The 20,775-nt window shown below is 32.7% G+C and overlaps 1 protein-coding gene across 1 annotated transcript in view; it reads right to left on the reverse strand.

Moving 5' to 3' along the window:
• Window positions 1-20,775, reverse strand: part of LOC124538631 (neural cell adhesion molecule 1-like) — a 158,477-nt gene that overhangs the window by 2,240 nt on the left and 135,462 nt on the right. Inside the window, exons 7-15 of the mRNA XM_047115751.1 lie at window positions 18,550-18,695; window positions 18,062-18,212; window positions 16,895-17,025; window positions 15,744-15,903; window positions 12,519-12,680; window positions 7,796-7,930; window positions 7,157-7,363; window positions 5,436-5,585; window positions 774-891 (exon numbers count right to left, since the gene is read on the reverse strand). Coding sequence (XP_046971707.1) covers window positions 774-891; window positions 5,436-5,585; window positions 7,157-7,363; window positions 7,796-7,930; window positions 12,519-12,680; window positions 15,744-15,903; window positions 16,895-17,025; window positions 18,062-18,212; window positions 18,550-18,695 — 1,360 coding nt within the window. The remainder of the gene's footprint in view (window positions 1-773; window positions 892-5,435; window positions 5,586-7,156; window positions 7,364-7,795; window positions 7,931-12,518; window positions 12,681-15,743; window positions 15,904-16,894; window positions 17,026-18,061; window positions 18,213-18,549; window positions 18,696-20,775) is intronic.

Here is a 20,775-nt window from a genome sequence, read left to right on the forward strand (position 1 = left end):
ATTTAATCGTGTTTTAATTTATATTATTAACAGATTTTAATATGAAATACATATATAAATTAGGGGAAATAATAAATAATATGGAATACAAAACCTCATTACACGAATATTATAATGGCAAAATGCATTCAAATTAATTTATATGATATAATTTCCAAATAAAACTCTATTTTCAACATAAAATTATCAATTCGATACACGTGTGACAGCATGCTTTTTATTATTTTGTTTTCATTGGTTATAACACGAGTTTGTCAAATTATTTGTTGTTACTAATCAACAAATACAATCAGCTTAATAATAATATAATACTCGTGTCAGTCTCCTGAGAGGAAATCGAAGATCGAAATCCTATTCCAAAATTGAAAGCCAAAAATTATAACCAATTTGATCCACAAAACAGCTACTTGCTTTAGTCGAGTGATGTATTCATTATATTATATTTAATGTTTTAACAAGATTTTATTTTACTTTATCACTCGGTATGTGTGAGCTAAATCTTGCGAGTTAATTTTAAGCGAGTTCAAAACTGTCAATTTCATCTGCTAATTATATACACAATATTGTTATTTATATATCACATTAAATTATATATTTTAATGTGTAATATCATTTGATAAATATAGTCGATTAAATAAAAACTTATATTCATATTTTTCTTTATTAACTTACTGTAAAACGATGAATCAAGTCTTAAGTTAAATTGCTTATTAAAATAATATCTAAAATAATCATGTCTCTAAATTCTGAGAAAGTGTTAAATTATTAAATACCTTTTCCTTCTCAGAAAGAGGCCAGCTAATAACGCGACGCAGGTACAGAGTGCCATCGTGAGCACAATGGACCAAAACGCTCCGCTCGACATCCCCGCCATCAGATTCTGACTTCCATCTAAAAAGGAAACAACTATTTAGTTCAAAACACTCATTTACTTCAAACGAGTATAGAGGAAGTCGAGATGGCCCAGTGGTTAGAATGCGTGCATGTTAACCGATGATTATGAGTTCAAACCCAGACAAGTACCACTGAATATTCATGTGCTTAATTAGTATTTATAATTAATCTCGTGCTCGGCGGTGAAGGAAAACATCATGAGGAATTTGGAACTGCGTGGTGGAATATGTTCCGAACCTTCTCGTCAAAGGTAGGGGAAGCCTTAGCTCAGCAGTGAGAAATTTACAGGCTGCTGTTGTTGTGTATAAAATAAATAATAAATTAAATTAAGTATTCGTTTAATACCGCCAAAATCAAATGTTAGCCTTATACTTTTTTCAGTTTGATAAAACTGGTTTTTAATAATTTATGTTTATATTCATTTCGTGCTCGGCCGTCAAGGAAAACATCGTGAAGAAAAAAACATGTCTCAAATTTCAATGGAATTTTATCACAATTATGTATTAAAGCAGCATGGTGAAATAAGCACCAACACCTTCTGTTCTAAGGAAGAAGCCTTGAACCAAGAGTAGATCGACACAAGCGGTTACTATAGAATAAATCATTCACCCTACAAGGAGCTCATCGCAAAGAAAAGTTTGGGAAAGGCGATTTATATGTTTTGATTAAGTAAACCGTGATTTCCTTCTAAAGTTAAGCATCCTAAAACAATAGAAAATATGAACTTTTTTCAATCAAGTGAAATTAGGAAACAATATTGGTAGCTTTTTAAATAATAAGAATTCAATACGTTTTTGTGTTGTACAATACACGAATAACACGGGTAACACGAATTACATTTTTTTTAAATTCATGAGCTACATAAAACTGGATTCTAAACGAAGAATAAGAATTAAATATTCTTTTTAGCTTAATTTTTAAGATCATATCAGAAAGCGTTCCTCACAGCACATTAGCACCGTAAGAAATTAACCATTCGTTAAAACAACAAAGACCTTGGGAACTAAGACTAGCTGTAACTATTTTTTATACCTAACACCAACTGGGATAGCTCCGGGACACATAGTTTTATGTTATAATAAAGTCTCAGCAGTAAGTAAAAGCTTTGATAACGAAGTATACCATAAACCACTGGCCAGACTCGTGATATTTATATTCAATTTACTAATAATTAAGTCTCTGAATCCAATACAAAATGAACTATTCCAGACTTTGGCCTTTGCAAGTTTAAGTAATATTAATATTTTCCTTCCTGTGGGTGGTTGATGTTGATCAAATGAACTATACCGAGAACTTCTATATAATATTTTACTATTAGTTTGCATTATTAAGTACCTTTTCATCATTTACCTTGTGACTCTTGTATATGTAGGAAAGACGTTTATTGCTACGTTGATTCCTACCTGACACAACTTAACTGCGCTAAAAATATTTAAGTGACAAGCAACTGTTAGTATCCACTTTGTAGATTTAAAAACAGGAACATTAAATATAGAAAACCTTATCATGTTTGAAGGACTACAAAAAATAGACATGTATCTAAATTAATAAAAAAAAAAACAAGAATAATATCCAGAATTTAGATTTTAAAAATAGAATCTCTAAATCTACAAGCTAACACGTTTTCCAAAATTATCTGACAAACGATATTAAATAAAGGATCAAGATCGCATTTATTTTCAAAAATAGAACCGATTACCAGACACTCGGTCGTCCAATTGTTTCCTATTGACAATAAAGTTTCTTGTTTTCAACTTCTATCTAATTTCGCCTGATATCGCTTCACCAACCTACCATTCAACGTCTTCAATTACCTCTTAAGTCATGCTTTAAACGATTACGAACGAGACAGAACGGGGCAAGATGAAGGAACAGGCGCAATAGAATGAAAACAAAAAGTGAACCACCCCAAAAAGAACCAACACCAACCAACCAAAGAAGAGATTTTGAGGAAATAAAAATTGGCCAATTACTAAAAAAGGATACATTTCTTTATATCGATATTGATTTTTTAATTTAAGCAATTCATACATTAAAGGCATAAAATAAATTAAATAAATTGTTTATTGAGTGCTTTAGCTTACATTGTGATCAGAGTAATGTATGTGATGTTATATGATTCTCTAATATTTATTTATTTCTATAACTATTTTATAAGAAATATTTATTAATGTAGGTATGCACTGTTTATAATAAAAAATATACCATTGACTTTGGTTTAATTTCGTATAGAGATGAATTATGATAAATATAAATGATTACATTGAAATATAATAATTACGTCACTTTTAATACGGTTTAATCTACACTATAAAAATAGGGGGTAAAATTAGTTTGTTTGCATGCAGCGTACAATCATCGGAATTAATTATCCAGTTATATATTCTTCAGAAAACAATTTTATATCTGAGCTATGAAATAAATTATATTTCATACGATTATAGCTCAGAAAAAAAAAATGTTTTCAAACGACTCGCGTGCAAAGCCTAGGTGGGCGGAAATAATTCCAGAGATAAAAAATAGTATATAAAGATATAAAAATTAAAATGAAAATTGATTATTTTAAAATAAGTAGATCAATTAAAACAGTGCATATTAATTATAGTTGACCTAATAATTTATAATTTTAACAGTATTTAATCCATATCGATATCACATGATTTTTATTCGACATGCATGTATGTATCATTACATAGTATAACACAAAGCCGCTAATCATGGTTTGTTCGTATGTATCCTTAGATCTTTAAAATGACGCAAAGGATTTTGATGCGTTTTTTTATCATCATCATCATCATCATCATCATCATGTCAGCCGTAAGACGTGTACTGCTGAACGTAGGCCTCTCCCAATGCTTTCCACCCTGACCGGTAAGTAGCGGCCTGCATCCAGCGATACCTCGCGGACTTGGTAGATCGCCGGTCCATCTCGTTGCCCCATCGGCCATCAGTCCTTCGAGCAATGTGCCCTGCCCATTGCCACTTCAGCAATATTTATTTAATATATAGATAGAGTGATTTGGGGGAAGGATTTATGTAATATTTCATATAACATATGGACAATATAGTAGAGAAACGCTGTCAATTTTAGAAGTCTCTAATGTGATGTCTTAAATAAACAAATTCTATAGTATATTTAGTATCAGTATTGCATCCGCGCGAAGCCCGGGGCGGATCGCTAGTGCTCTAAACGGCAATCGAACAAGAAGTTCACTTAATGGAAAGCGACTACCACCGACCATGGACATCTGCAATAACGGGTGACTTGCAGGTACATAACCAGAGTTTAAGAATTGCATAGGCTCTTTTCTTGACGGCTTCCAAATCGTAAGTCTTGAAACCGCCGGCGAAAGCCGATACCAGAGGGTCTTTGTTTAGTCAAATTTTCAGACATTAAAATCTCGACGCGATTTCCGTAGGTGAAATTCAGGAACCGATTTTCGAATTAATTCAAGCAAGTCATTGAAGATGCAGAGAGATCATATATCACCAAGGGCGTAATCGTCGATTATTCAAACCGCTCTGCGTTGAAAAAAACAAATAAATTATGAAACAATTTATTGCTTATACAAAAAAACGAATTCACAATCTCTATATCAACAATTGAAACGTCATTATATTATACGAATTAATATAAAAGCAAATAATCAACACCTCATTGCATTTTCAATTATTAATTTAAAACGATCGTAATTATAAATAGGAATTCAAATAGCAACGAGAAAATATCTATGAATTAATATAATATGTATTATTCAGCGATATAAATAACTTATTTTAATTTTATCAATAAATATTGTGGTTAATAATGTTCAAAGCGAAATTTTAATTTAATTCAAACAAGTGTTATAAAACAGGGAATATTAGATTATTATTTATTGATAGTACATTGAACTCTATATCTACGTAAAATATTCTACTATTAATAGTCAATTAAGATAGCGAAGTGGTTAGAAGGCGCGCATTTTAACCGTTGATCATGGGTTCAAGCCCAGACAAGGACCACTAAATATTCCCGTGCTTATTATGTGTTTATGATTCATGTCGTTTTTGTGAAGGAAAACATCGTGAGGGAACCTGCATGGGTCTAATTTTCCCGCAATGGAACAGTGTGGTGGTATATGTTCCAAACCTCCTCAAAGCGAAGAGGCCTTATCCCTAGCTGTGGGAAATTTACAGGCTGTAATGTAAAAAAAAATCAATAGTTTGTTTTGATTTACACGTGTAAAAGCCACTAATGAAATTAAAATAATATCATAAATGGTTTAGACTTCTAACAGATACGATATCAACCGGTGGAGGATTACTTTCAAGCTATAAGCTGTTTTCTGTCACGGCACACGAGTATTGGTGTACGATGTTTCTTGAAAATAAAATAAATCTATAATCCTATAAGCCTTTAGAAAACCATCCGTTAGTCACAACATAAATACAAACATAACAACAAATAACTTAATGATTATGTTTCTTTTTACAAAGATAAAAGATGAATGAGACAGCGATAAAAGAATGAATGAAATGAACGAATGTGAACAGTGTACCTGTCCTCCTTTCTGGATCCTGATAGGAGAGTGCTTGTATGACAATCCTTTCGGAGGCGCCTTTGTCGTTCTTCGAGTGCACAGTAAGACGTAAAGTGCTGCCGCTCGTCCATAGTACTTCTACTGGTACCAGGAACACAGCTACTCCATCTATTTACAATAGATAGAAGAAATAATTAACTTTTTATTGAAATGCTTATCTTTTAGTGCTTAAATGTAATATTCGTAATTCATATATCTATATATAATCTATTAACGACTTATATTTGTTTTTTTTAATGTTACTAATATTTATCTCAGACAATAATTTTTACCAACGCCAATTTTTAGTTTATGAATTCTCTATAAACAAATATATTTACGTTGAATTTACGTCATTCACTTGGATTGGTTGCGGAATTCATTTGAAAATATATGTTTTAACAAATTTGTCTTGTTATTAAACAACTTGTAAGTCTTGTTATACGAGCAGAAGTCCTCAGCTTCAAAAAATATATTGTCAATTTTCCATACAACTTAATTTGGACAAGAGTTAATCCATCTTCCACCAGAATGGAAACGTTTAGGAGAATATTATCTAAAGCATAATTATGGTAAGTTTAGGTTCTAAGTAAAAATATATATTACGTACAAACAAACAAACACATATAATAGAACACATATAAGGATATAACTTATAATGTAAGTATTGTAATTTCTACATAGAAATTAGTAAGTTTAATTATTAATTTCAAGCGTAATTCCAGCTGGTTCAGTTCGGTAATGAGACCAATATGGAAGGCGTAAAATAGATCAGCATTATACTACATATAGTTGCCCTAAGAAATTTAAATATAAAGATATATGTTTTTCACATTCCATATTTTGTTTTTGGTATGTATGTTTTGATATGTTTTGACATCAAGCCTGTCACAGTGGTTTTAGAACTAATATTTACGTAAAATAATAAAGAATTAATTCAAGACAGACAGACGCCCCTTACCGTAAATGTGTGTAGTGTTTACGTGTTTGAAGATTGGGGATTCAATTTAGGTTTCGAGCAAATATTTGATTCCATAAGTAACATGTTTATTAAGGTACGAACGTTTTGTGTTATTGTTGACAAAACATACAGTATTCTGGATTGTTTGCACTGAATTATTTGGTTTTCCAAAATTAGAGTGTATTTAAAGTCGTAGTTACGTTTATTATTTCAATTTACTATGTTTAAAATAACTTTTGATATATTAACTAATTATACACTCATTTGGAACGCCACACCTATTAAGAATTAAAAGACATGAACATTTTATTTTAATTAGAAATCCTATTGGAATAATATAGAAGCACCTAAAAAAGGTAATAATGTTTTTTTTTAAATATTCTAACTTCACTTCACTAATCTTGACTTAAATTTTAAATATATTCTTTTCGACTGCCAATATGGTAAGTACCAACCACTGACGACATATTCTACCGCCTAACAACAATATTTAGTATTGTTGTGTGCCAGTATAACTACAGGCACAAGGGACTTAACATCTTGCTCTTAACTCCTAAGATTGGTAGCGCATTAGCGATGTAATCGATGGCTAATATTATATACAACATGAATTTCTAAGGGATGTTAAATACTTACCATCAGGTGATCTTGTGCCTGGAAGCTTTTTCGTGTCAGACTAGACAGCCTTTGCAATATATTATGTAATAACAGTTTGAAGACACCGTCACAGTTTACTTACTTGTTTCATTAGCCGTTACATTGAATCTTACGATTCCAGTCTTAGGGTCCAAGGCTTCGAGGACCACCAGCTGTGGTAGACCTCCATCATAACCAGCAACGCATCTGACAACGAAGTAGTCGTTCGCTTCTTCCTTGATGGACTCGTCGATCCAGTTGGAATCATTGGCAGTTGCCACGGTACAGTTTCTTGGTGGGGATGGACGCGCTGTTAATAAAAGTTAAACCAAGTTTTATTTTTAATCATGTTTTTAAAGCTTTAATTAAACAGCGTCGAGATCGAGGCATTTTAGCCTTAACTTTATCTTAGATCAATTGCTTTGTGTCCAGTTACAATATCCAACATAAATCGGTAGTAGAATTTCCAACAATCCGTTATTTAAAAGCGTCTAAATAAAAAACAATCGTAAGTTACGAGAGTATTTATATATTAATTATAAAGACAGATGTAATAAAGTCACAAAATAATCATTAGTTTTAGTAATCATTAGAAAACTATTCCTAATTATCATTAGTCAGTAATATCGTATATATTACTGAGTATAAAGAACTTATTTAACCCGCATTCCAACTTGACTGTAATGAACTTTTTTGCACTTCAAAGGGCTAATATAGAACTTGAAAGAGCTCTCTTATTTACCTGCCGGTATAATTTGAAAGACACAAGGCTGAGCTTGTTGACCGACGGTGTTTGTTCCCCGGCACGTCAGCGCTCCGTAGTCTCTCTCGCTGGCAGGCGTGTAGCGGAGCTCACTCGTACTGCCATTCAACGTACCTTATGTATTTGAATAAATTGTTTAATTTATATCAATCATTTGAATTATACAATAACATTTTTAATACAAAATACGTCGTGTTCACTTTTTAAATTTTAGTCAAAAAATTCTTACTAGTTTGCCTTAATTATTTTCTGAATATTTATGACATAATTGTAGTAATTGTTTTTTTTTTGGGTGAAATCATATCTCTAAAAATTAGTTAGAGGAGGTTTAACTAACTGTTAAAATAAAATATTATAAAAATTTACTTGATTACATGTGTTAATTATACTACGGACCATTATAATACGGACAATATTTACAGGGAAGCCCTCTGCCCTTCCAGGGACGGTAAAGGACCTTTAGTTCTATACTATATTCAAATAATATGTGTAGTAATAAATAAAATTTTAACAAAAAGAAAAACCGCTCCAAATATAGCAATAACTATAACTACGTTATATAATCGTAAATCGACTTTTAAGTAGTCTAATATTTTTCATTTCATTTTACCTAGGAGGACTCTAAAAAATATGTTAAATATGCAATTATTTTGATTACTTTTTAGTGCATTTTTAATTGTTTTAAAATAGTGTTTTGTTTGAAGTCGGGTTTTCTTTTTGTTAAAATTTTATTTATTTTTTGATTTTAAGTGAAGCTGATGTAGACTAACTAATTTTTCTTAATATGGATAGATTAAGCGTACCGTTTATATGAATCAGAAACTACTTCAACAACACAATTTCAAAAGAAACTTTCGAATAAAGCAAAAATAGAATTTCGAAAATGCGGCTTTAATACGTCATGCGGCATAAACTACAAGGTACCACCCGCGAAAGAGCTGTAATCGACCTCAGTAAAAAAACTTTACAAAAGAGCTAATATATGTCGTACACCATATGGCATCACAATATATGGCATCACATCATATGGCATCACATCATATACACAAAATTTGATTAAAGACAGTAAATGATACTGCCCCATATCGCACCCTAACTGTAAGTCGTTTATGAGTTCCATCACTACACAGTATATGAAAACAAAGTCGCTTTCTCTGTCCCTATATCTTTAAATATACGCAACGGATTTTGATGCGGTTTTTAATAGATAGTGTGATTCAAGGGGAAGGTTTGTGTATATAATACATGAACAATATAGTAAAGAAACACTGATAATTTTAGAAGTTTGCAATGTGATGTCGTAAATAAACAAATTCTGTAGTATATTTAGTATCAGTATTGCACCCGTGCGAAACCGGGGTGGGTAGCTAGTTGATTATAATATTCGACTATGATAATTATATAAACATAACCACATTACGGAAGGTGACTCAAATATCCAAATAACCTACAAATAAAAGATTCGACCGAGTATCGCTAACGTGCTCTTTAGAATTGTTCCGTTCCCTTCCGTTCCGTTAACTTTGTCATGGATCCTATGCTCAGAACCTTACCAAACTTTGACCAAAGTACCCTTGAAACATATCCTGTATAATAAAAAAAGAATCATCAAAATTGGTTAACGTGATTTTCAGTTATACACCTATTTGTCGCGCATATACATAATGCAAATTTAAGACTTATGTCGTTTTCATACGGATAACATCATCGGAAAAAAATAAAATTAAAATGAGACCCCGCGGGAAGCACTACCTTTCAAACAAAATAAATATGAAAATCGGTCCACCCAGTGAAAAGTTATGAGGTAACAAACATAAAAAAAAATACAGACGAATTGATAACCTCCTCCTTTTTGAAGTCGGTTGAAAAGTAATGGATATTACATAAGTAATCGCATTTAATTATAATCTTATATATTATACGTTATTTAGTTGTCTCTGATCGATTTTGTATATAGGTACATATATGGATATAATAGGTTGGGGAAAAAGTTTCTTCGTATTTTATATGGAAATTCAAAAAGTTTTTTTATAGTTTATTTACATTTGACTAAAGTATGTAGGTGCCATTTTGTTTCATAACTTTTTGCCATCTTGTTGGTAGTGACATGATCCCACTGCTGTAAAAATTTTGGGGCTTCTGATCGAAAAACTGCGACAAGTGGTTTTGGCAGTCCTCTCGTGATGTTAACCTGACACTGCCTAAGGAATTCTGCAGAGACCGAAACATATGAAAATCTGAAGGTGCAAGGTCAGGACTATACGGCGGATGCATTAATACCTCCCAGCCAAACTCTCGTAATTTTTGTTGAGTGGCTAAAGATGTGTGAGGTCTAGCGTTGTCATGGTGAAAATCCCACCCCTTTCTGTTGATCAATTCTGGCCGCTTTCTCTCAATTTCTTGCTTCAATCTCATCAATTGTTCGCAATACAGTTCTGAATCGATGGTCCTGCCGGGCGGTAACAGCTCATAATGAATGATGCCCTTCCAATTCCACCATACACACAGCATTACCTTGTTGCGAGTTAATCCGGGTTTTGTTACAGTCTGTGAAGCTTGACCGGCCTTTGACCACGATCTTTTTCGCACGTTCTTGTCGTATGTGATCCACTTTTCATCACCAGTTATCAGCTTCTTCAAAAATGGTTCGGTTTCATTACGTCGCAATAAAGAATCACAAATGAGTACACGGTTCATTAGGTTTCTTTCAGTGAGTTCATGAGGCACCCATATATCGAGCTTTTTTGTGTACCCAGCTTTATTCAAATGAGTCAAAACCGTTTTGTGGTCAATTGCCAGTTCTTCAGCTACATCGTAACTACTAATATGCCGATCTTGCTCCACTTTTTCAAAAATGGCATCGATTTTGTCCGTAACAGGGCAACGAGAGCGAGTTGCATCTTTGATATTAAAAATTTCCGGCTTGAAAACGCTTAAAAAAAACTTGCGCTACTCTCACAGATACTGCATTAGGTCCATAAACATCACAATTTTTTTTCGCGGCTTGAGTTGCATTTTTAGCTTTTTTATAGTAAAATTTTAAAATGTATCGAATTTCTTCTTTAGATTCACTCATTTTAACAACAACAAAAACAAATGAAAATCACACAAATTCCTAATTTGAATTTGGAAGTGCCTTCTTTAAAATTAAAACTTTTTAATGATACCAAAACCAGCCAGATACAAATGGTATAGCCAAAGAGATTTTATTACAAGTTCGTACGTACTATATGCGAAAAGACTTTTTCCCCAACCTAAATTTGACACATTAACAGTACTGAGCCGAGATGGCCCAGTGGTTAGAAAACGTGCACCTTAACCGATGATTTCGGGTTCAAAACCAGGGAAGCACCACTTTATATATGTGCTTAATTTGTGTTTACAATTCATCTCATGCTTGGCGGTGAAGGAAAACATCGTGAGGAAACCTACATGTGTCTAATTTCATCGAAATTCTGCCACATGTGCATTCCACCAACCCGCATTGGAACAGCGTGGTGGAGTATGTTCCAAGCCCTCTCCTGAATGGGAGACGAGGCCATAAGCCCAGCAGTGGGAAATTTACAGACTGTTACTAACAGTAAAGATATAAGAATACCCTAATTAAAATTAAGTCGGTCAATGTGAATCATTTCAATCGAACTGTTTTTTATTCTCACCCAGAATGATACAACACCGATCGGCGTCAATCGTAGTTGCGTATTATTTACCAAAAACATTAATGATAACGATTTCTCATAAATTAAGTATTATTAAACCGAATTTATAAAACAACGTTTATAACACATTTCGACGTGTTATTTTACGTTCATGCCAATCAGCGCGACGTGTTTGCATTAAAAACGCCAATTGGGTAATAAAAGTAAATTTTATCACTTTATGAAATAGGTAAATGAATTAATCTATCGCGAATAAATTATTACTAAACAAATACCTGTATTTAATAATTTATCAAACGTATTTGAAACGTCATTATGCTGCGTTCGACATTGTCTAAAAATAATGGTCATATAATAGCCTCTTGTGTTGAAATGATTTAGTTTGTTTAACCGCTCTGATCTAAAGTTGTTTAGTTAGTGAAATTTCATCCGACATCTAAAGTTTTCCTTGCAATGTTTCCCTTCTCAACTGGAAAAAAATTGGGCATAATTTTCATTTTTTCCACCCGCTTGCCCTGCATTGCTGGACAAAATCATCTCTAATCTAACCTAACCACACAGGTTCTCCTAAGCTATGTTTGCCCAAGAGTAATCGCCACTCTATCACGTGAAGCATAAATTAAGAACATCGTAATCAAAACTAAAACCTTCTTGTTCAGTCTAATTAATAAATTAATATTACTTGTCCTTTATTTACTCGTATACAATTCCTAAGAATAAAATACTTTTCCCCAGAGAAACATATCGAATAATGCTGACAAGAAAAAATAAAGAGCCATATATTTATAATCAATTTCACTGAAGTGTTATGTAAATCCGATGCAATGCTTAACATAGCATTACATCATCACGTATACTAGTTACCCGTCCTGACTTCGCACAAGTAGAATAAAGATTTATATAAAACATTTATATCTATGAAGATTATTATGCAAAACCATCAAACGTTAATCACCAGCTTAATAGAGGACAAACATACATCTAAAATTATTTTTTATTTTTAAAAAAAAGTAAAAAAATATTGTTATCTTCGATTAACCTACCATATCTCGCCGGTGAAACATTAAAGCTCTCCCCACTGTTATTGAATTGCCAGAGAAACGTGACGTCAGCGGGATCAGCCTGCACTGAACACCGGACATGGAGCGACTCATCCAACGCCGCTCCCACCACCTGAGGCGACGACATACCACAAACGGGTGCATCTAAAAAGTAACCCAGGATTATTAATAAAACTCATTTAAATTGTACTAAAATTTTATATACATATCAAATACAGTACATCATTAATATTATAATGTTAAAGACAAAATAGTTATATTAATATAGTATAACCTAAACAAGTAAATAAAACGTGAATCTTCACAGTAGACTTTAGCTAGGCTATGTCCTTTCTTGGAGTTTAACTTTGCTTCACGCCAAATTTTATCAAATTCGGTTTATTGATTTGATCGTGAAAGAGCGATGGACAGACAAATAAAGTTATTTTCACATTTATAATATTAGTATGGAAGTTAATGTTGATAATAATTGTGTTCAGTGGAAAATACAGATCATAATACCTTAAGGAAACCAGTGTATATATAGTATTTTTCTATACAAGCAAATGTATAGAAAAGAAGATCGTTATTTCAGTCGTAAACAAAATAATTGCCTTTTTTAAATTGCTATAATGTGATTATTTGCGAGTATCGAAAATAAATGCAACCATTGACATTATTTCTTTTTCTTTCTTTTTGAGTAAATCTTGGTAATGAGTGAAAACAAACTTAAACAAAACGAATTACTTTAATAAGATTTGATTAGAGTAAAAATTAAAAAAGACAGTTGAATCTGTGTATAGTCTATGAACTTTGTATACGCCATTAAAACCACAGAGCATAGCTAGTAAGAATTTAAGCAGTATATAAACTATCCAACCGATATATTGTTATTGCATAATTTACTTCAACCCTATATTTATACTTGAACGATAAAGCCAGTTCAGCAATTCCAATACGTGAATGCAAGTACATTTACCTCGGAAAGATATAACATGCACCAGCAACGCGATGCGGAACGTATCCGTGGGATTCGAAAGGAAATTTATTCCGGGTTTTCGAATTTAAACAAAGCTCCATGAATTAAATTGGTACCGCATAACAACAGATTGCTAAGGTACCCGCAGAATCGTAGTAATATTAGGCAATAATTTTGATGATTTACTACTGGCACCGCCTTCCTCAGAGGCAATTACTATGCGGTCGGTCCGCAGCGGAAGGAAGCGAGTACGTCGATCCCGACCGCAATCATTTGAATACCTACTCGTAGACACATCGGTATTTATAACCCATACATACCATACATAATAATTCATACCGTAACATGACATTTTATTGTTACACGACGTATTCGGTTCGTTATGATATGTTAATTAGGTGCGTGGTGATTACAAGGGGTATGTTTTATGAGATAACGATTAAAGGGGAAAATGTAAATCAAGCGGAAAGCGACAATTGCTTCATTCCCGTATATAAATGTCTTTGCTTGAAAAAAATATAAATTTGCATTATATTCGATAGGAGTTAACCGAGGTTGATATTAAAGCCGTAAATACAAATACGTCGGCTATTCCACAATTTCGGTAATAGCGTTGTTTACATAGATTGAAATAAATGCTACAAGTTTATTATTCTGTTGGAACAGTGCGTAGAATGATTTTTAATGTATCGTGGAAATTCGAATTTAACACAAATATGTTTTTTTTATGATATCGGTTCGTGGACGAGCATATGGGCCATCATGATGGTAAGTGGTCACACCAGTGGTGGATTTACCAATAGGCTAAGTAGGCTGGAGCCTAGGGTGGCACATTTAAAGGAGCGGCAAATTTAGCCCAAATATGTTATTATCTTACAGAAATAAAAAAAAAACAATAATTATATTTATATACATTACGTCCGTAATCCGTATACTCGTCATAACATAGCGGGTTGGAAAAATAATTTAGTAACTGACAGAAATGTCACCATGTTTATAATCATACTAATAACGGGAAAAAACCGATGTAATGAGGACGACAGAACACAAATCATAAATGTTGCAAAAAAAAAGTAGGGGCAGCAAAAATTTAATAGCCTACTAGCCTACTAGCGGCAGATTTGTAAATCCGCCACTGGGTCACACCGTTGTAAGAAACACTAACAATTCCTTTCATCGCCAATGCGCCACCAACCTTGGAAACTAAGATGTTATGTCCCTTGTGCCTGTAGTTACACTGGCTCCCTCGCCCTTCAAACCGAAACACAACAATACTGAGTACTGTTAATTGACGGTAGAATAACTAGTGAGTGGGTGGTACCTACCCATACGGGCTTGCACAAAGCCCTACCAAGTATAAATAAATATAATATAAATATACAAATGGGTTTATCCTTCAAATAAAGTCAAATGTGTATTTGATTAGTTATTCACTAAAATAATTGTATAGTTTTGATAAAGGCAAAAGTCGAATGATACCTTTGGGGTTTGATTAAAATAGTTGACTGAAAACTTCCCTTATTGTTACAAATTCGCTCTCCAGATCGAAATTATACAATATAGTGTACTTATTCATCATATAGAAGTTCGGTGGTTCTAAATTGAAGTAACTTTTGCTTCAATAAGTGCTATTAAACCGCGTAACTATGTCTGTGTTTCTGCTCGATTTAATTAAATGAAATACGAATGGAAATAATACTACTTTACTTTTTTATATTTTAAATTACTATATATGATAATTAATATTATTATATACAGTTTTATTGATTTTCGCGTAGAGACTTTCAGTCTGGTATAATGGCCTAAAGCATCACTTACCAATATTGCTACATAAGTGTTTAAATTAAACAATGATTTCTCTGTTTCTGTCATTATTGATTTCGTATTCGAAAGAAGATAACAGCATTTTTACTAATCATCACCTAAGTTACATTTATAGGTAGCCTTCTAGTAAATTTAGCAAAAGTGTGAAATTAATATTGTCTGCCACTGCCATTGTAGCCAGAATCAACTTAGAAGAAAATAAATAAATATATGAGACAACATCACATATATAAAGCACTTATGTTATGAAAAGTCAGAAGTAACGACGGTACCACAAACACCCAGACCCAAGACAACATAGAAAACTAATGATAATCAACATCGACTCGGCCCGGAATCGAACCCGGGACCTCGGAGTGCTTTACCCATGAAAACTGGTGTACACACCACTCGACCATGGAGGTCGTCTACTATAATATACTCACATTGCACACGGAGCCGCACACTTTCACTGGATGTCTCTCCCCTCGCGTTTGCAGCTCTACAGGAGTAATGTCCAGCTTCCTGTCTCGTCACTTTTTGCAGAACAAGCGATCTCGTGCTTAGGATGATGCCAGATGTCATATTCTGCGTAACTGGTCTGTCCTACGATAAAAGCAACGCGTTGAATCTCAATTCTTGTTATTTTCTAATTATTCATAAGGGTATCTATTATGTTAGGTTGGTAGTCTCGCAAATGGTACACGATGGTAAGTGGTAACAGTGGCACTTTAGGCAATATTTACAATTTCTTTCATCGTCAATTCACCAGCCCGGGGAACCAAAATGTTATGTTCCTTGCACATGTAGAATATATGAAGTGAGAACTAGCTCATATGGCCCTTTCCCTAAAATCGATAATTATTTACGTTATTGAAGTTTTCCTTTTTTTAATTTCTGGTCACTATATTATAGCAATTTACGACTGCCAGTGATGCGACCCTGTTTATACGACACGTCTTGACTGAGGGTCGTAAGATCAAATCCAGGCAAATAATGCTTGCCTGGATTTCAACTGAATTTGCAAGCCATAAACAAACTTTATTTTTCACAAGAGACTTTCATGGCAATGGGTTATTTACGAGTTGTTTTACTATTTGAAGTTAAGAGAAATGTCGTAAAATAAATCTGAGAAATATACACCCATAACAGGCAGGGTGTTGCATTGAGTCTCGTATCAGTTCTTTTTTAAAAAAGGCCATAATTGAGCAATGAAAAGAAGGAAGCGTTAAGGGTTTGGAACATATTCCACCCGCATTGGAACAGCGTTGTGATATATGTTCCAAAGTCTCTCCTTAATGGAAGAGGAGGCTTTAGCCCAGCACTGGAATATTTACAGGCTGTTACTTTTTTTTAAGCTTTGAGAAGACGAAGAATATTTTCGAAAACTACTACACATATATATTCTAAACCATTTGTGAGACAAAAAAAATATTTATCTCCCCAATACCATTATCAAGATAAATCTTATGATCGATATCTTTTGTATGATTTACGCTTATAACATTAGCAGGAAATACAATAAATTAGTTAAGATAAATATCTACAGGAACGGAACCATTATTGGAATTGCTCTTTGTAATCGATTAGCACTTACATTATGATACCACGATATCCTATGTTCCCTGGGGTTGGCACGCACATTACATTCGAAGTACACGTCGTCGCCTTCTTTGATGTCGTGAGGGTTGAGAGTGCTTCCAAGGGTCAATGTCAATAACGGACTGTCTGGAGGACAATTAATTAAATTATTTAAATTTTTAACAGCAGAGATTTAGAAAATTCAATTTTCTTTCACTACTTAAAAGCTTAATTTTATTATTTAGATGTCAATTGAATTTCAAGTGCTAAGTTTTAAATAATATACCGAAGTAATTTATAGAGCCTTTTTTTTGGAATTTTATTTTAATTTTAACAAATATTTTAAATATTAAAGTTGAAAAAAATGATCACAAATATTTAACGAAAAAAGCACAAGTTCAACACGATCAAGAAATTTAATATAATTTCTTTAAATTTAAAATTCATGGAACAGAACGTTCTATGTGAATAAATTTGAAGTTTAATCTTCAACTTTATTACTCTAATCATAAGGACCAGCCGTCCTATGTATCGGACCGTTAAATGCTACGCTTTGGTGACTATGACAATTACGCGCCATACCACGTTTGCCGTCCTTCTCTTTGATCAAACCGATTGCAGCTCGTGATCCGTATAAATTGAATCTTATATTGCATACTACACCACAATTTTCTAGTTGACTAACATCAAATATTCGAAATAAAAATAAATCGTATTATTGCCTTCATACTATTTGTATTTTTTAAGTTCAAAGTTCAATATCAAATCAAATGAAAACTATTAATAGTAATCTAAAGTAAATTTTCAGATATCATAATTATTAAATATGCTGTTCAAATCAAAATAGCTTTGGAATCAGTGAAGAGAAATTCTAAATTCTCAAGAATTAATTTGCTAACAATTAATTTTTCCGAAGTATAAAGAAGAATAATTTTTACTTCTTTTTTATTTTAGCTTGTTTACTTATGAAGAAAAGTGAGAATAATTAATCATTTGTATTTGGCAATAAGATTCCTTTTGAACCATTTTTTTTTTTCATTATCTAGATACGTAATATACGTTTCCAATGTAGTAACAAAATATATATTACATAATAGAATGTAATTTTAGAGAATATTGGCAAAAATCGTTTAACAGATGAGATTAATTTTATGAATCTAGATAGTATAAAAATCATACTAACATACGACGTTTAGTTTAATTTGATCGTCTATTGTTTTCTCAGGTAAAGCAGTATTCGCAGCGACACACTTCACCGTGACTCCATGGTCCTCCGGAGCCGGATTGAAGATCAGCGTACTCACTGTCCAAGTTTCATTCGAGTGGTCACTTATCTACAAATTGTATAACGGGTGAGACTCTTTGGAACTACAGCCAAGATAGTTACCTCAAAATCTTTGAGAGTTTATTCGAAAACTTTATATATTGTACTAGCTTCTTGTATCGACTTAGAACGAATGATTTAATTAAGACATAATTCCAAGATAATAAATTAATATAACATTATTTTCTGAACGATTCTAATTAAGATTATTCAACTGAAGACTCTTTTGAATAGAAAGCCAATGGAATTATTTTCTGTAGCAAAATACTTTAATATAACCATAATTATATCATAAAATTAACCTTCATTACGTAATATCGTATAATACGTAATAAAATGAATGTTACCTTTTCCTTTTCAAAACTTCGATTGTCCTTAAACCAAGATATTTGCGCTGGAGGTCGACTTCCTTCAGCGACGCATCGTAATGTTGCTGCCGCACCAGCTAGTAGTTGCATCGGTCGACTTACCAAAGAAACTGATAACGGAGGCACTATAGAAAAAAAAACATTTAATCATAAAATTTTATTACATCTTCTATCCCGTTTTGGCACGGGTAATATGTAAGATGTATGTAAGAGAAAGGAGATGAAACGAAGTTCTTAAGTTAATTTTTTGGCAGTGAATGAGCCAAGTGTTGAGCCATTGGCATGAACAGAAAATCAACGATGATTGCTGTGAAACCCATGCAAGCACTGCTGAATGTTCATTTGTTTTTGTTGATGGCCAAGTCTTTTGAAATTGGAACTATGTGGTGGATTCATCAACAGAAGAAAGGAAAAAGGAAGCCTTAGCCTAGCCTAAATGTCCCACATTTCACAAATTGACCCAGTGTTGCTTATCTATGTAACTTATCTACGTAAGTATACTCCAGGTTGGTTTAATAAACTTTAATACATAAGGTATAATAGACAGAATGTTAATATAACAAGATTAAGCAAAAATATTTTGTGCAAATATAAGTTTCTACATCCTTCAATAAGAAGACGCGTTTCCATTCGTGTCTAGCTTTTCGATTATAAATAAATCACGACTCTTATCGGTCAATTTTTGATATACTTAATATTTGTTAACACAAATTTACTATTCAATAATAAGACGAATATTATGTTGTCAAAATAAATATAACATAAGTTCTAACTAATACTTGTACTACTTCAACATCCTAAATGTGCTCTACTAATATTGACAACATACGGCAAATAAATTTTTCTTCTGTACATATTACTTAAGTTCCTAAAATATAGAATAGTTAAAAATGTATATTCCTTGAATCCTCAACGATATTTACATGAAAATTAAAGGAAATTTCAGATATAAATATTTACTCAAAATAACCCTGATGTTTGTTTAGCTCCATATTCTTAACTTATTCATAGGTATTAAATTACTGTATCATTATTATCATATTCAGGTAGTAGTTAGGTATATACATAGCAAGCTGGATTTTGAACCAAGGAACCAAAAAGCTTTTCTTAGATTTTATAAAAGCTGGAACGTACAAAACATTATAGTGAAGCAACAATAGCGAATATAAAATCAAAATTCAATATTTAATAATTTTTACCTCAATAATTAATCAAATTAAGGTTATAATGTAAAGACTCGTCGATTCGCACTACCTGGAATCTGTATTCGCTTTTGAATGTTTATTCAATTTGTTGCTTCACCAAGCGCTCTACCTGCTTTTTGTTTGTATAATCTTTTTAGATTCGATTTATTATAAAATTAAAAATCGGAATTTCTAATTTACTATGCCTTAAAAAATAAATTTTCTTCTATTCTTTGGTAAAGGTTGGTGGACGAGCATATGGGCCATCTAATGGTAAGTGGTCACCATCACCCATAGACAATGAAGCTGTAAGAAATATTAGCTATTCCTTACATCGTCAATGTGCCACTAACCTTGGGAATTAAGATGTTATGTCCCTTGTGCCTGTAGTTATACTGGCTCACTCAGTCATACATCGCTATTATTTAATTTAACATAATCAAAAATAACAAACTTAACAATGTTCGAAAAAATAAAATGAATAAAAGCAAAATTGTGTCAAATGTTTTTCTCACTATTACAAATATACTCAAAGCTAATGGCTATATGAATTTCGTTGATAACCTGAATTTTATAACTGTTATTACTTTTTTGTTAAATCAAATGAATTCTGAACGATATAGCGATGGAAAATTTGAAGCTACGAGCTCCATATCTAGCTTTATTGAACTAAATGCTATTGTTATGCACGTTTTATTCGAAACAATTTTTAATTGCTCCCGTTTGAATCAGCCTCCAACACAATGGACCCAATCCGCTTAGTACGTAAAGGTCCCACCTAAAAATTTTATCCACAAAAAAAGGATTTTTCAAATTGCAAAATTACTCTTAACGATCAGTTCTATATCACCCTATTGTCCCATAGCTGGGCTTAACGCATCCTTTCCTTTTGAGAATATTTTGGAGCTTAATCCACCACGACGCAATACACTTGTGTTTATATATGTGCTAGATTAACATTCGGCTCGTGAACGATTTCCTGACGTGGTTTTCCTTCACCCAGCACGAGATGAATTAATTA

The sequence above is a fragment of the Vanessa cardui genome, chromosome 20 (genome assembly GCF_905220365.1).
Source record: "Vanessa cardui chromosome 20, ilVanCard2.1, whole genome shotgun sequence".
NCBI lineage: Eukaryota > Metazoa > Arthropoda > Insecta > Lepidoptera > Nymphalidae > Vanessa > Vanessa cardui.